The 18,452-nt window shown below is 31.4% G+C and overlaps 1 protein-coding gene across 3 annotated transcripts in view; it reads left to right on the top strand.

Annotated features, from left to right (window-relative positions):
• The window catches only part of LOC118193931 (rho GTPase-activating protein 45-like), a 341,239-nt gene that overhangs the window by 56,439 nt on the left and 266,348 nt on the right, over positions 1-18,452 (top strand). The window contains exon 1 of one of the 3 annotated variants that reach the window (XM_085823638.1): positions 11,385-11,523. The exons of the other annotated variants lie outside the window; for them this stretch is intronic. Coding sequence (XP_085679764.1) covers positions 11,422-11,523 — 102 coding nt within the window. The 5' untranslated portion in view covers positions 11,385-11,421. Of the gene's footprint in view, positions 1-11,384; positions 11,524-18,452 lie in introns of those variants that run through there. 3 annotated transcript variants of the gene reach the window in all.

The following is an 18,452-nucleotide window of genomic DNA, read 5'->3' as shown; positions in this document are numbered from 1 at the left end:
AACAAAATTTACACCTTTCTTGTTAACGAAAATAATATATGAAAATACACTCATGTCCATAAATTAAGGATAATGCAAAATCAGGCAAAGGAAGAGTTAAAAGCAAAACAAATTTCACTTATTTGTAAAGCTTATATATTAAACAAAAGGTAAAGAGCAAAAAAAGATGCTGTATGTTTGATATTATTAAAAAAATTAGCGATTTTTTATCCCTGGAGCAAATTACAAAAAAAAAACCTATTTACAAAAAACCAATATTACATGGTTGGTATGATTGTTAATACATTGTATGTCTCCCAGACGATGCAATACAGTCCCTACAACGCCTAGGCATGCTGAGTATCAAATTTTCGATCTGATCTTGGGGGATATTACACCACTCAAAAAGCAATGCTCTCCGAAGTTCCGGTACACATGTAGGAGGAGGTTGACGGGCTGCAACTCGTCGGCCAAGCATGTCCCACACGTGCTCTACTGGATTCAAGTCCGGTGAGAATGCTGGCCAGTCCATACGGGTGATATCCTCCAATTGAAGGCATTCGCTTACGATGTTTACACGGTGAGGACGGGCGTTGTCATCCATAAACACAAATTGTGCGCCCATGGGGTCCCTAAACAAACGTACATGTTGTTCCAGAATGACGTCCCGATAGATTTGGCTTGTCATGGTTCCAATTCGAACATGCAGGTCAGTTCTGAAACCCAGAATAATTCCACTCCAAACGAGCACTCCGGCACCACCGTAGCGGAGTCGTTCAATGATGTTTTCTTGATGGTAACGGGTACCTGGAGCTCTCCATATGAACGTCCGGCGAGAATCAGACTGCAAGCTAAACCTCGACTTGTCGGAAAACATCACACAAGTCCACTGTTGCTGTATCCACAATGCATGCTCTCTACTCCAGGCTAACCGCAGGCGACAGTGAGTTGCAGTAAGTGGAACGCATCTGACAGGTCTACGAGCATATAGACCAATCTGCCCTAAGCGTCTGTACACGGTCTGCCTTGAAATTGTCGTACCAATGGCTGAAGAGAGCTGACGAGACAGGTCTGATGCTGTGCTCCACCTGTTTCTTTTGGCAGTAACTGCCAAATACCGGTCCTCATTCGGCGTTGTAACTCTGGGGCGACCTGTGCTGTAACGTCTACTCACATTACCATCATCTTGGAATCGTTGCCAAAGCCTGGAGATGACACTCTGGGCAATTCCAAGTTCGTCTGATACTTCCAGTTGGGTACGCCCACATTCCAGACGGCCGATAATTCTACCACGTAAAAAATCATCCAAATGCATCCTTTCTGTCATAACTATTCGGTTATTGCACTGAAATACTTATAAAGTGCCTGCGAACAATTTTACTTCTTTGCCTGTATTCCTTATATATCACTCTCTTACACTCTCGACCATCGGTGTCATCTGGTTACTTCCTGAAATTTGCATATGTTTCTTGAAGATGTGTGTAGTGATTTTACAGGTGATATATTTATTTTAGTGTTCGATTTCCGCGTGACTCCGAATTATCCTTAATTTATGAACATGAGTGTATATTAATTATATGGAATTATGGAACGAATGTATTAAATGTATGGATTATGTATGAATGTATTAAATGTATGGATATTCGAAACGAAATCGGAAATGTATTTCATACTTTGCCGCTTTGTCATTTGGCGTTCTTAAAATGCCTAGGAAATGTTTGAAATGTTATTTGTTTCATATACTGACGTCCAGTTTTAGGCATTCTATAAATTGCCTAAGTATTCTATGAAATGCCGGCTTTCATACATTGCAGATAACATATTCAGAGCTTAAATTGCGCCGGAACCCACCGGAGTCCGGCTCCGGTACTTCTCAGTTTTCGATATAAATAGATAATTTTAGCCGGAGCCCACCGGAGCCCTAAACAAAAGGGTTCCTTTTATGTAAGTGAACCACAGTTTTAGCACATAAATTTTTAATAGTAAACATGTTTTAATAGTAAACATGCCTTAAAAATCAATTCTAACTCCCGAATGAAAGCCTGTCTTTTCCTCGCACCCAAACCTTGCATAGAGGTTAAAACTTTTAAGGAGAGAAAAGCACCTAATCATATTTCATAAGGTTCTTTCTCATAGAGCTTATAAGCTCATTAATCATAAGACTTATTCTCCAGGGTATACAGTGAATTTATAAGAGCGGGTCAATTTTGTACTTCTCAAAGACCTAAAAGTGATACCCTGTTCGTGCACGTTCCATGCTAGTGACTTCCTACTGCAGAGCTCCTGTAGACTTTCTCAATGATGTAGCCAAACGGGGGGGGGACCATTGCTGTCACTTGTACAGAGAAGTCTTATTCTCAAGTTGTATTCAGGGAAATTTTTGCTTGGCGGCTAGAATTATATCGACAGAGCATCGCGCTCAGAAAGGTCTTGAACTCGTTCCTCTTTATTTTCAAAGATACACGTTTCCATTAAATTTCTTTCCATATCCTCATGCTGTTTCTAGAATTCTCACTATTCTCCTTAGTGGAGCTTTAATAATTGTATCTTTTTTCTTTGGTGTGCTGAAAAAAAAAAAGAGTGGTACCTCTCATCCCTTGAAATAGTACATTATATGTATAATCAGGCCTTAAACTCAGACTGAGATCAGTTGAATTGCTTCTTAGCATCTAAGTGGAATTGTAATTCTAGCCGATGTCCCAAGTAAGACAAGGTCCGATACTTTTTTTTTCTATTTAACTATTGGAAATTAATAATTTATTAGATTTCTTTTTATTTCTTTACATTTTTCTTAATTTAAAACAATTAATTAAATAATTATAATTAATTAATTAGTATAATTATTAATTTAAATTCATTGTTTAATTATTTTAATTGTTAGCTATTTTATTTATTTATTTTTCCCTTTCCTTCCTCACAGTCTTCCATCGGGCTCCGGCACTTCTAATTTTAGAAATTAAGCCCTGGGTCTGCACGTTTTAATTCAGATCATTTGTGGAGTCTGAATTTCTCAAGGGATATGTAAAATAAACTTAGGATGTGAACTGTAATACTTTTGGCTCGCTTTTAAGATAAAACTAATAAGTTTTTTGTTACTATTTACAGATTGACTATTCAGAATTTATAAGTGTCCGTTTGATCAAACTTGTATTTCCATAAGAAAATTATATTCTTCTTTCCCTCTGATCCTAATACATTTTCCCATATTCTTGATAGCAATTTTTCAAACTCTGGCATATAATTTTAAGCATAACATTATTGCGCATCTTACTCTTTTCAAAGTCACGGTTTTAGTTGTCACTATAAAAAAGGGTCTTTTCCAATAGCTGTTTCTTATATTATTCTTCATGCGTTATTATCTCATTCTTAGCATAACTGTGAAAGAAAATCAATTACGAAGGCAATGAAATGTACTTGCTACCGCTTTTGATTATAGACATTTTTATTAATATTCGGAAACCTAAAATGTTAGTACTGTTTTCATAGCTTTAAGACATATTTAAAGTCGATTTTCAAGTGCGTTGTAAGCGAATTTTATCACCTTTTGTTTTATTCTCAAAATACAGATGCAGCCTACATTTATAGCAACAGAGGACATATATAAATTATAAAATGAATTAAAAAAATTAATTATTCTAAAATTACTCAGAGGTGAGTTTTGTCGCTTCTTTAAAACTAAAACACTTATTCTAATATTTAAAAAGTTTTCTTATTGGTATAATATCCAATTCCTTGTAATTTAAGAATTACTTAATATTAAAATGTATCACTTTTGGAGAAAATTCCATCAGCGGGGCCACCTGGGCGATTGCTAACTGCACCAGTGGATCAACTACCCTGCCATCGGTGGAAAGAAAGTATCAAAATGTTCGTTTGACAAAGAATACTTGCAAATGAGCAAGCGTTTTATATCTTTTCTTCTTGAGTACATCTAACGAAAATTTTTCGAAGTTTTTCTTGTTTTCCGTTCTAGGAAACTTTTACCCTGACAAGATACAAATATTGTCACTTGAGGGAAATATTTGTTGGTAATATTTCATGTGCAAGAGATCTAGTAAATCTAGTAAATGCACAGCTACGACCTGGAAAATTTAAGTATTTTCTTCATTATTTAAGTGGTCAGGTGATGCTAAATTCCAATAAAATATTATCCTGGCATTTTTGTTTCTGTTCTCGCTTTCGAGGAGCTTTTTTATTTTGAATATATTAAAAAAATAAATATAAGATTTTATGTTCTATATCTTTAATTTCTGAGGTACTAATTATTAAACTAGTGGGCTTATTGTAACTTCTTAGGTTTGTGTTCATACGTCAAACTGAAATCTGCAGCACCAGAGGGTCTCTTCATCTCGATCCTCGCATTTCTGTCCTTATCACTTAAATAAAAGGATGTTTATACTAAATGTGTTATTCCTAAAGGAATAATATAGAGAATATAAAAAAGAATGTACGGCAAAATAAATAAAAGTATACTGTCTCCAAATGTTGTCCTTATGTATTAATTTTAAAGAAATAATATAGTACATAGAACAAAATGTGCGACAACACTTAACATTGTATCGGCAATTCTAAAGGTAGGACTTTAGATATTTTTTGATTTTACTGTTGGAATTTATGTGGCGTTAAGGGCGAAGAAAGTGATATTTATTAAGTAATGTTTAATAAATGAAGACTAAAGTTAATAGTAAACAAAAAATGTTGAAGTCATCTTGTTAAGAAAAATAAACGTTGATATGACGAACTGAAGGGGAAAAATAAACAAATAATGCCTAATGTTATTCTAAACGTATCAGGAATTATAAAAATATGCTGCTTTTAAAAATTTTGCAATTTTACTGTGAAGTTTTATACGGCATAAGAAGTGCGAAGAAAGCAATGTTTAATGATAAAGTACAAAAGATATTAAAAAAAGTTTTGTTAGCAGGAGTTAATCAAAGATCAAATTAGTAAACTGCGAGCTTAAAGATAGCATAAAAAAACCTTCACAAACCTTCTGGTGCTACGTTTAAAAATCTTTAAAAAAATTCACTTTTCATTCGAAGTCTGTTGCTATTCGAAAAAATATAAGATATTATTCTTTCATGTTTAATTTGTGTATTATTAATTGATAACTAAACTGCTAGAAAGCAATAGATACAATTCTTATTTTTATACGTTTGAATCTGATTGAGTTAATTTAAAATGTATTTAATTCGTGATAAATCTAATTAAAAACTTTAAACATTTCTTTAGAATTACATTATACACGTTTTCACTTTTTACACATACAGAAAATATGTAACATTCTTATGTTAATCTAAATGCATGTTCATCTACTATCTTATAAAATGTTTTACTGTTCGCCTTCCCTATAACCTCTACTGATAAACCATATTAAACTTTAAAAGAAACATATGGGCGATCTTTATAATATGAAACTTATCAGAATTTTTCTAATGTTTAAAGAAAGATCCATCACTTTTTTATTTTTTAAAAAAATGCTTATTGTAATGACTATTTATAAAGAGGTAAACAATAAAGACTCGAAATAAATAGAAATGTGCTGCAGGTAAAATAATCATTTCAAAATAGTATTTAAAAATGGCTTGTAGTGCAGCAGATAAACAGGACGCGTTACTCACGACAAATCTAAACAAAATTTCCGTGCTCTTCTTTCCTTCCTCGGAAACCTCTTTCCTCAACCCCTTCCTCTCTCGATTCTTATCAAGATATGCCGAAACGGAGAGCGTGGAGAGGAAGTTTCACCGCTTCAACACACAGACAGAAAAAATGACAGTAAAGTAGACAAAGGAAATCAAACTTCATAAAACACGAAGCGCATTATTCCTATTGATATTTTATGCGCATTTAAATGCATACCACACATACATGAATAAACAAAATCACAATAAAACTGTTACAACACCTAATTCGGTTTAAAATTATTCAGTTTAACGATGATTTGATAAGGAGAAATGAACAATAAAAGAAATAAAGCATTTACGATTTTTGTTTTTCCATTTCTACTTATGTATGATAGAGGACAGTGTATGATTATGTTAAATATTTTTAATTTTAAGCTTGGCGAAACTGCATTTTGAAACTGCTTTTCTTTTCTCTTTCTAATAGAAATTTCTTTTCTCTTTCTAATAGGCGAAACTGCTTTTCTCTTTCTAATAGATGAATCATTATCTATGCGATGATGTGTTTATATTATATGCCATACGTGTGGTTTTTAATATGTGTGAAAGCTAGTGTTGTCAGAAAATCCTTCAGCTTTATCCATTAGATTTGTATCGTAATGTCGGTATTAGTGTTTGTTTCGAATTGAGCAAAAAATTACATTTTAGAGAATTAAAATTACGCCTAAACCATGGGTCTGCATATTTTTTCTCTCTTTTCAGATCTTATCCTTTTCTCTGTATATATTTCAAAAGAAAAAAATCTGAGTTATTAAAATGCAGTACTTCTTAAAAAATAAAGCAAAACATTCGCATGAAGAAATCACTAAATTTCTACTGAAATATTTTTAAAAGGAAAATTTCGTTATTTGGAATAATTTTGCGTAGAATTTTATTTTGATTTACATGACATTCAGTTTTTAGCTCAATTGATGCACTTGCATATTGAGTACCTACATATGTCAATATACACATCAGAGCTTCCTGTTCATGGTAAACTGACAGATGGTTATTGCATTAAAGACGAAATTATCAAATATATATGTAATAACTAGGGAAACATTACTTCTATAAACCTCCCATGAGAAACGATGCACATCCACACATTATAAAATCACCACACTAGTTATGCCTACTAGCTGCCATAATCAAGTGTTGCAGTGTCTTTTTCTTTCATGTTCATCATTCATTCTCATCTGCAGATGAATAATTTTCTCCCGTCACGCTTTCTAGATCAGCTTCATTGCATTCGAAAATTATCAAGTTATGGACAGACTGGAAAAAAAATTTCAAACCACTATTCGTTACGAATGTTTTGACTTTGTTTGCATTTGCATTAATTTTTTTATTCAAATTAGTTAGAACAAATTACTATTTCGTCGAATTTCGACGAAATGCAATTTCTTAAATCAGATATGGCAAAAAAATGTAAGTGTAGTCCATTACACTGGAGAGGCAAGAATGTGGAGAAGTCAAAAAATTCAAAGTGAATTACGAAAATGAAAGAAATTCTTTTAAAATAAGTATGCTAATGTATGTGTGTGTGAGCTTTTCATCTGGGTTATCGAAGCATACACAGTGAACACCGTTTAGGTATTTCTCATTTATACGTTTCATTTCCACCTCTATCCCAATTCATTCTTATTCATGTAATAAAATCTTTCATTTATATATCGCATAACTTCATTTATAAATCTTTTTTCTTTGGCTTATTCATCAGCGTTTCTTTAGCAGTTAAGTTTCTTTAGCAATTATGATATGCAATAACAAAATTTAAAATTTTTATTAAAAGCTTACTGGAAGAGACAGGGGTCATAATAAGAGCATATTATTTTAGGTTGAATGAAAACATCTCATAGCATCACGTTTACAAAAGAGTAGACATCTTTTTCAGGATACTTTGGTTAAAAAATTAGGGCAAGATTAGTTTTCATGCGGAAAAGTTCGTGCTTTTTTACAAATATAAGGATATAAGTCATACTTTCAAGTAAACGGTTCATACTTTTCTCAAATAAACTAATATTTTTCCAAATATAATATAAAAGCATGCGGTAAAACCCTGCGGTATAATAGCTTTCATACCTATTTTAGTAGTTCGCAGGTTTTTCATAGGTTTAAAGCCATTAAAAATAAAGGTGCTAGTACCCAGGCAGCACGTCTCCAAAATTATACGTATAAATAATTTTGGTGAAATAAGGGTATTGTATTTTTTTCACGTTACTTTTACGAAATTTATACGAATGAAAAAGGCTGAAGTTACTGTTGATTCTTGATCGTTATTTTCCACACGTTATTTTTACGAAAATTATACGAATCCGAAAGTACTGAAAAAAACTACCGCCATAATGGTATATTTTATTCGTCACTTTTACGCATATTATACGAATCCGAATTTTCTGAAAGAAATTACTGCCTTTATGGTATATTTCATTTGTCACTTTTACAAATATTATACGAAGTCTAAAAAGACTAAAAATGAAGTACCACCCTCTTTTTTTTCTTTTTCCTTTAGCATGTTCTTTTCCAAATTAATATAAAAGGTAAGAAAGTTTAAAGCATTAAAAAGGTAAATATCTTATTCTAAATACTTATAAATTTTAGAGAGCTACAGACAGTGGCCGCTAATTACAGTCGTCGCATCACAAATGTTTGGACATAAAATTAGTTATAGCACATAAGAAAAGGAGAAGAGTGAATCTCTTAATTAAAAAAAAAGCTTACGGTGTTTCCAAGTTTGTTGTTATCATATCTCATTCGTCTGACATATTCAGAACAAACCTGTGAATATTACCGTAGCAAAGACTGCAATTTTTGCACCTGTCGTTTGGCATGAAATTTGAGCACCATACAGGTGGCAGCATGTTTTCTGCTCAGTTCCGCCTAATTTTGAAAGAACACCCGGGGGACGGATCTCAAGGTATTCCTTCCCTCTTCGTTTAGCTCTTCATATATTTAGAGTGCCCCCATGCCGCAAAGACACTATACATTTACAACATTCATGGCTTTACCAGAATTCGAACCCGGGCCCTTCCTTAGAGTAAGGTTTCCGAAATGATTAGAATTTTATGTTATTTACATTAGGTTACTAATGTCATCTCAAAATTTAAAATTTTAGAATTATTTTTAAAATTTCAAGAGCTAGTTAATAAAAATTAAGTACTTCTATTATTAATTTATTAATTGTGTAGATTATGAGCACAGTAAACTCGCTTCTGGTGTACCCTTAAAGACACACCTAAAAATGATGAGTGTTTCTGAAAGCAAAAATATATAATGCTGTTGAATATCACTTCTCTAAAATGATCACCTCCACAGAAAAAAAAAATCTACAACCATGGGTGATCATCTTAGAAAAGCTTGAGTGTATTTTGTTATTAAATATCCTTTTAAAACATGAATCATATAAATAAAATATGGGTCAACAAATGGAAAATTGCCTTATCTTTGCATATTTCCATCTAAATTACAATACTTTTTTAATAACGAAATAATATATACATATATGTATGACAAATACCGATTATAATACTAGGTCGATTTTTTTAAATCCTAAAACAGGAGTTTTTGTGAATGGCATCTTCTGGAAAGTTGTAAACAAATTAAAATGGAAGCGAAATATATTTACTTCAATTTAACGTTAAATTAGTTAATTTAAAGGTAATCTACATTTTGAAAGCAACTAATTTTACTAATTTTAATACTAATTCAATATTAGTTCAGCATTGGTTTTTGTTCCAAGAAAAAATATAGGGTCGGTATCCGAAGTAGCTTTAGTAATTTAATTGGTAATTATTTTTATTAAAGTCTATTTTTTAAGTGTTTACCAGTCTGGGGGTATTCTCTTGCTGCGGGAATACACTGCTCTCAGTAAGTGCAAACTGCCATCCGCAATACCAACGATAAAAGATACGTTCCATCATTCAGCTGTATTTTAAAAGCTACGTGAAAATAGAGCGTGCAATAGGAAAAGAGGTTCCTTCGACCTTAACAGGATGGAAGTCATCTGCACTTCAACAGGACATGACACGGGACCGATAAAACACGCGCATGTACACATCAGTGCCTTCCTAAAAATCCCGCTTACCTGCTTGTGTAGGTATAACGGTTTTTGACGACAAAAGCCATTGCGGTGTTTGTTCTCTATTACCAAGTGAGACAATTTCTTAGTTCTTTGGATGGTTCTTGGTGCATGGCTGAGTTCGTGACCATGATAACTTGGGTGCGAACGTTTGACACGATTTTTTGAGTTGCAAAGGTGGAGTATCTTTGAAATCCCTCAGTGTAGAGCATGACTTCGTAAACTTCTTTTTTTCTCCATTTACTCCGTACGGGACAGTGGATCCGCTGCACGAGCAAACATGCGTACCGTGACTAGTGTTTGTTTAAAATCTCAACCAAGATGGTTTTGGTAACCCAGTAAGAGTAGTTTACATTTTTTTTTTCGTCTGTTTTCTAGAAAATTGTAGATATCATGTTGCATGTTTACGTTAATAATTAATGCTTATGACAATTAGTACCTTCATTCCCTTTTTTATATTAGAGAAATACATTCTAAATTTGCTTCCTCAAAGTAATTTACTTAATTGAAGAGATTTCACGTAAGAAATAAGAACTGAGTGATTTGATTTTTGCTTTAATAGTCAGTGACTTTCTAGAACACAAGCTGTGATATATCTATGAGATATCTGTGAAAATAACTCCTGTTTCACCTATAATCAATCATTTGAAGAATGTTTGAAAATCGTAGACCGAAATGTATCTATGTTGCCGAAAATGGGTCAGAAATGTCCGCCTGAACAATGCAATGAAATAGTGGTTGAAATTTATTCTACTGTTGATGGAAAACGTACTTTAGATAATAACTATTGAATTAATTTAAGCATATTTTTCTCAGAAAGTATAGAAACGGCTGAAATTATATTTTCCTTTTCTAAATGTCTGCAATGTGTGTAAACGAAAATTTTAACTTGTTTTGAATTCATCAAAAAATAAAAATGAAAGTTTAGGATTTCATTTTACTATCAACAAATGTAGTTTAATAACTTGCAAACTATTTTAAGATGTGTATTCGCATGTGTAAAGTGTCTTTCCGGTGCATGTATAGATCCTGTCGTTACCACGTTAGAAATATATTCAGGCGTTTCACTAGAATTTGCCGTCACTTGTTTAGATGCTGTCGCAGATAAAAGAAAAAAGAATATTTCTATTATTTAATGTATGTTTGAAACTATCTAGACCCTTTTAAAGACAAAAGAAACTTACAAATTGCAACGGTTGTTTTTATGGTCATTTATGTTATTTCACGTAACGACAGTAATACATTTATAATTACTCTAAAACCGTTGGACAGAAATTTAAATAAGATAGCACTCAGAAATACGAGAGATATTTTTCAGCTTACCTAAACTTGTTTTTAATTGTGTAAACAGACATAACTTCTAAACTTAAGCAACAATTATTACAGAATTTATCATATTCTCTCTTCTGAAAACAGTTTACACATCATTAAGTGGACGGTCAAAGAATAAATTATACATCTTGAATAATTAATTGAAAGCAAAAATATTACTTTATGTATTGATTATTTTCATCTAGCATCTCTAACTTTGACCGAGAAGCTATAACGTTTAAACTCAGATCTGAACATAATCCTGTTGTTACAACTGACTAAAAACTCAACTGAGAAATGTTATAACAAATGTGTCCAGAGATATGCGTCAATGGTGTTGGAAAAATTTGCTTCACCGATTCGTTTATAACCAAAAGTCTCTAATGCCAAACAATGTTTTTCGGCATACACAGAAGACGACGTAAGAAGTATGGTGTCACTTTAGAAGTTAACATCAGTTGGCGACATATTCGTCGGAGAGCTGTGAGGTTACATGTGAGTACTAATATTTTTTGCTGTAAAAATTGTGTAGTTGAAAGTAATGTTCATTATTTAAACTGTTAAGTGTTACTTGTGTCTATAATTTGTAAAGCTCTAAATCTATAAAAATCCATTGCAAGTTAAATAGCTTCCTTTTTTCAGCTTAAACTATAAACAAATGAAACCGGTAAAGATATGTGTGTCCATCTATGTCAGTTCATAAACTATTTCTTTTAGCTTATTTTAAGTTAAGTATTAAGTATTGTAAGTAAAGTATTAAAATATATGTTTCTGAAATATACAAAATTTAATAACAGTTTTAAAAGCAAATGTTCTGTTTGCTTACGTAGACTACTTGTTCAATCATTTTGAGAAATATTTTTACGAATTGTTACTCGTAAATGTCTTTTTCAATAATCCATTATTTTTTAACATATTTTACACAAATGAATTACAAACATTTATTTTAACCTTTTATTTCATTCAAGCTACATAAAAGAAATAATATGCATATATAATTTTCAAAAAAACACTTACATTTTTATTATCGCAATAAGTATTATTTTCGAACTCTTAAATCAATGCTTCATAGAAGAAACTAAGAAAGTTCTTTATCAAAATTAGTAGTATTAAGATTTAAATGTATATGTAGTGCATGTATTTAAATGCATATATACAAAATGTTCAACTTGTAAAACTTACGAAAGTAAATCAGATACATAAATAGCCTCTTCCACTTTACAAAATACTGTTTTGGAAAGAATAAAATAATCACGTTTTGGTGCAAAGGGCCGAATGTATATATAGAAAGTGAAGAAAAAGAAGAAGAAAATAGGAAATTTAATTCAGCAATAAAAGGCTCTATATATTTCACGCATGATAAAATAAATTTAACAAAGTATCCTTGCTTTCCTTTGTAAATAAAAAATCGTTTGAAATCATTGAAGTTCTAGCAGAAAGACTCTAAGCTTTCTCTGCAAAGCTGGAACCGGAATTTAAGGATTATCCTCTCATTTCGCTGGTTTTTCTCATAATCTGTTTCGGTTCAAGCCGGAAACGCACACCTTTCTAAAATATTTATGTAGTGCCAAATAAATCCGTGAGAGAAATTGTTTTGCTTCAATAAAATGTATCGCAGTATTTCAGAAAATATGTTTAAGTCTCATTTTTTTATAAACTGTTGAAATGCACATCCGCTTCTGGGAAGAAGTTTTATTAAATCTTCCCAGATAATTCCTATTCTTTGAATAAATGAAAATTAAAAGATGTATTCTGAAATTAAAGCTGCTGCTGTTTTTAAATTAAGATACTACATTTCAAAAATTGGATTCGAAAATCATTTTAGCTGAATTTTAAACTAAGAGAGCTTAAATAAAATAATTAGAGCCTAAATTTTTTTTCAGTTCGAATCTGAATCAACATTCTTATATCTTTTGAATCTCGAATTTCTTGAATCCTTCGTATAAAAAGAATAATAATATAAATGAAGAGAAAAAATTTTAAAAGCTTAGAAGATTTAATCAATGAAATTTCAAAAAACAAGTTTGAGAATACAGTTTTTAGAAATATATTTATATTTAATTTGAACAAAATAAAATTTAGCAAATTAAGTACGTGATGAAAACTCTTGAATCTTGTTCATTTTCTGAATATAATTTCGCAAAAAAAATTTGATGAAAATTATAACTAAAATATTTTTAAAAATATGTATATATGTATATATTTAAAATATAAAATATGTATTCAAATACATATTTTATATTTCAAAAATATAAAATTTTTTACGAACAGTTCAAATTTTTTATATTTTTTATTGTCATAAAGTTTTCGAATTCACGTAGGGTATAGAGGCAAAGGACTATTTCAAGATTTAACGTAGACAAGCACTATGAAAACTAAACTCTGTGTCCAGAAAATTAAGAATATGCCACTCGAAGCCGCGGAGTTATATTATTGATCCAAATTCACTGAAATCGCAACAATCGAGTTCTTTTCTAACAAATGGTTATATTTAATGGCAATAAAGCAGATTTTTAAAAAATTTTTGAATTAAAAGGCTTTTAAGGTTCAAAAGTTTCTGATGACAAAAAAACACGAAAATTCGAATACTTGCGTACATTAATCAACTTATATAAAAGATTGTAAGCACACATAATTAACTATGCTTTAAAACTGTTCAACGTACACAAATCTACGTGAAATAGTGAAATATTGTAAAATGGGTAACAACATGCGAGAAAATGTTTGGCTTATCAAGTAATGCACACAATATACACACTAAACAACAAAACAAAATATTAAGCTCACTGAAAAACAAGCATGTAATGTTACTCCATAAAGAGAATGTTCTTCAATACCATGCACATATCACATAAAAATATATGAAATTTTTAAAATATGGATAAAACATTATCGGTATGAATGATAACTCCACAATAGAAATATAATGCGTATTATCGAGTGTGTTGCTATAATTATACGTACACATATAGCTGATGTACGCTAATATGAATCAAATGTACCATTAATATGTACCATTCATATGTAATATCAGTGTTGTATGCATATATTAATATGACTATAATATTATTTAGCGTTCAAAAATAAGAAGTTTGCATAGTATAGAAAACAAGAAAGATATGCTCTGCATTTGCATGATGTCTGCGATCTGCATATAAGAATATGTGTTGATAACAGAGAAAAGACGTGTATATTGCATAATTATAAGAAACAAATGTATAGGTACCAAAACAGCGATCATAAAAATGGTTAGTTGGATAAATAACGTATTAAAATGTTTAGTACTTTGCAGCAAAACATACAAAATCCAGTAGTTACTTAGGTAGAATGTGCGTATGGTATAAAATTATTAATTTTTCAAACAGGGCAAGCAGTGTTTGATACGACGTTAGAGGTCGTGTATCACTGAAGGTTCAGGTAACTTCCAACGTATTTACTTCAGCGTAAAAATAACTGTATCAGATATAAAAAAGGGTCATGTATCAGATATAAAAAAGGGTGATGAACATAATTTTTTTTAACATTGGTAGTTCGACCTGGGTTTGATTCCGCGCGAATTGGCTGATGGCATGGTCGTTTTGGTGGTTCCTCCTGGTGTAATAATGGATACGAATTAGTTTCCGTTATAAAACCCTCCATGGAAGCATCCCTTCCTTTAAGCAGATAGTCCTAAAGTGCTTTGCCGTAATCAAATAAACAAAATAAAATCAGAAATAAAATTATTGATGGCTAAAATCGCCGAATTGTTCATGTGTTTCATGTTGGCCCGTGGGATGGCTTGACTGTGGGATTGTTTTCGTAGTTTCTCTCGTATAACGTGAACATGAGCCAATATTTCCTTAGAAATTTGTTTATGAAGCATCGCTCTCTTAGTTGTTAATCTTTGAGTGCTTTCCCGTTGCTAATAACCAAACTAAAATGACAAGGAAAATATCTACGGAATTTTATATGTGTATGTGAAAGGAATTGGGAGGAAAGAATAAGCTTTAGTAACTTATTTTAAAGAACTGCTGATGCTGCTGCTAAATCAAGGACCATCGTTTCTGTTTTGCTCGATGTGAAAACCTTAAAGTCATGCACGGCAAACACATATGTTAAATATATAATCGGTTCACTGTATTTGTGTAGTGTACCTTCGTGCCAAATCAGAAAAGAGGAAGTATTAAACTACTCAATTGAGATAAAAAAAACAGAATAAAAAGGCAAGAAAATAACGGTTGGAAAAGCAAATGTACTTCTTTGACTCAAAGTACTTCAGATGCGATACTAAGTCGAAATAAAAGCTTCATAAAATGACTATGAGGTAAAAAATTTTAATTGCGCATATTCGCCTTTTTTGCAAAAGTTCTCATAAATTCAATTTCAATTTCCTCTTAAGTCGAATACATTAGAATTTAATTATTTCTTAAGAACGCAATAAATCAGACGTAGCATAAATACAACCTCATGCAACCTCAGATATATTTTTATATGAGGACATAAAGCGTATATCTTGAGGACGTGTTGTGTTATGAAGAGCATTATATAATAAACAATTCTTTGTTATGTTACGTTCATTTTCGAATTAACGTATCATCTGGATTATGATTGTAGAAGGGATGGTATGGAGGTGCAAGAACTTACAGACAAATATTTATGAAAAAGATTAATTTGCATTCAGAGTATTTAAAGCGGTTATTTCTGAGAAGGTTCGCATTTAAAATCGTGTGACTTCTCCTGCAATAGGTAGCAGAAATAAAGAGACATGAGATGAGACAGAACTAACTTTTCTCGGCAGGTCATCAGCCGCGCTCGAAAGCAGACGCCAACAAGATAGATTGCTCCATGACTCAACGTCTCTAAACACACTTTCCGTGAAAGCTTCCGTCCGAGCTACAGTAATAAAATGACTCAAAACGTTTCTTATCCACTGTTTTCTGAATAAATCGATTGTAAATCGGAAATGTTTATGAAAAGAAAAGAAAAATAACGAGCTGAAACGATACTAAGATCGATTGAATCATAATCAGGAAATGATTGTGCATTTAAAGATATAGATACTTATATATTTTCACTTAAAATGGTTTTATCCATGCAGAATGTTAAATCAAAATTTTCTATCCCTTAGAAACCAACTGCCTGAGGCGGCGATTTATTTCTCATTCACTTCTGACCAAGAATAAATAAGCCTTCGTTAAAAGATTTATAATTTTTCCTTTGATAAACATTGAGTTTCTTCTAAGACATTTTTTCTTCCTTTTTCATACAACAAATACAGTAATTTTTTATTTTACAATTAAAAATCGTGTACGAGTATTAATTTTCACTAAATCCGTTCTGGACATTTCTGTGAGGGAATCTATATGAATCTGAGGAGGAAATTTTGTATCTATATGAACATTAACTGATATCCATACAGACACAAATCGTCACTTATGAAAATGATCTTTTACATAATAATTAATGGCATAATAAGACGCCCTGATCGGTATAATCATTAGCGCTGCTGACAAGGGGTATCATTGGACCCAGGTACCTCTTCTCTTCTTATACCTCCAACGATGGTCTTCTCCGGGTTCGAATCCCGGAGAAGCCTTGAGTGTATGAAGTATATACTACCTTCGCGACATTTAAAATACTGGCAAGCCAAAATATCTTTCGATAGGTTTGATGGCGGAGGAAGGGGGAAATGAAAACCTCGGATTCTAACCCCAGAGAATTCTCCTTCAAATTTTAGAAGGAGATGAAAAAATTCGTACAGTTACATCTAAAGTGTCCAAGGTTTATGACAATGACAAACGCAACCCATCTCTTCTGGCTACAGTAAAATTCGTGGACGTAATAATCTGATGTTACTGTCAGACAAGTTAGGTAAATCACAAAAACTCCATAATAATATTGTACGTGTTGAAACTCTTAGAAAATCAATATTCGTATTTTGTTTCCCTTTATCCTTATCTTCAGTACTTATAATACAAAGCGAAGGAAATATTAAACTTTCTGAAATCTGGCGTTGAACGGAAAATTCCATTTTTTGCGTCATTTTTACAAAATGATTTAGGGTGTGCTTAAATGCATTTAGGATAGTTTAAATAGAAAAAACATTTTAAAAGCTTCGAGACTGAAGCTGCAGAAGTAATTTTATATTAACGGCTGAAATGTATCAGCTTCACATTTCTACACTCAGTAAGTTAGGAGAGAAAAAATACAGAAAATTTAAGAAATTTCTGCATATGCGAAAACTTATTTAAGCATTAAATTAAAAACAAATCTAAACATTCATCCATTTTGTATCGGATGTAGAAATATATTTTATTAATTACAGTAATGTTTCAATTGTTAAAAAATTAAGCATTAAAACGTATAATAATTTAAAATTATCAATGTAAGACGTATCAATTAGCTATATTACTGCGATTTTAAGAAAAATTAAAAATCTCATGAAACATCTACAACATTCTAGAAGATTGTTGTTGCTGATTTTTGTTATTATTCTGGATTACGAGTGGCAACATATGTAGATGGCCAAAATATTAAATGTTTAGTTAGAACAATGTAATGAAATATCACAGTATACAGAAAAATTCCACAAAAGGGATTTATAACATCAATATATTTTTCAAGGACTTAGCACTAAGTTGAACTGATTAGCTATCAGTAATTATTTCTAAGAAATTTGCCATTCGAAAGCATTAAAACTAAAATTTTTGTATACGAATTTGATGTTTATATATTTAGTTTCTTTTCACATATTTCTGCTCTTTTAACTAGTTTAAATATTTAATCTACAATTTTGCAACTTAAATGCATGGATAATGAAAACATAATTACTTTGTTCAGAAAATTGAATCGAAATGTTTTTAAATTAAATATATGCAAAAATACGGCAATTTATGTAATAATTACAGTAATACAATATAACAGAAGTAGAACAATTATGATATATTTGGTTCCTCCTTTTTCTTTGATGAGCAAATAAATTTTTCAGTTTAAAGGCCGTCAACCTTTTTTAAATTTAAATGGTTTACTGTAAGATATAATTTAAATTACTGGTAATGAAATTGCGATGACTAACTCTAACAACGTAGATTGCACCGTTCTTGACGGTGCAATTTATGGTTTTTTTTTATTTTTATTTTTTTTTTTTTTTTTATTTTTTTTTTTTTAAATTCCAAATTTAACCTTTTTAATCGCGAACTGTTCTGGAAAATTAAATTGTAAGTTCACCAATTGGCATTCGCTACAACATAATCTGCTAAAGAGTAACAAAAAGGCATTCAGTATCCTTATCTTATTTATTACAGTTTATAAATTTAATTAATATATAAATTCGAAATTTTATACGGAATGATTTAATGGTCCATTCAATGAAAGAGCAGGAGGAATTGAAGTCGAAACCACACAGGCGTGATTTCGAAAGCAGGAAATCTAAAGTCTGATAATCA

The sequence above is a fragment of the Stegodyphus dumicola genome, chromosome 9, assembly GCF_044657685.1.
Source record: "Stegodyphus dumicola isolate Sdum_Otavi_A_Nest chromosome 9, ASM4465768v1".
Classification (NCBI taxonomy): Eukaryota; Metazoa; Arthropoda; class Arachnida; order Araneae; family Eresidae; genus Stegodyphus; species Stegodyphus dumicola.
Note: the sequence above shows the minus strand (reverse complement) of the source record. Positions and strands in the feature narration are given on the sequence as shown.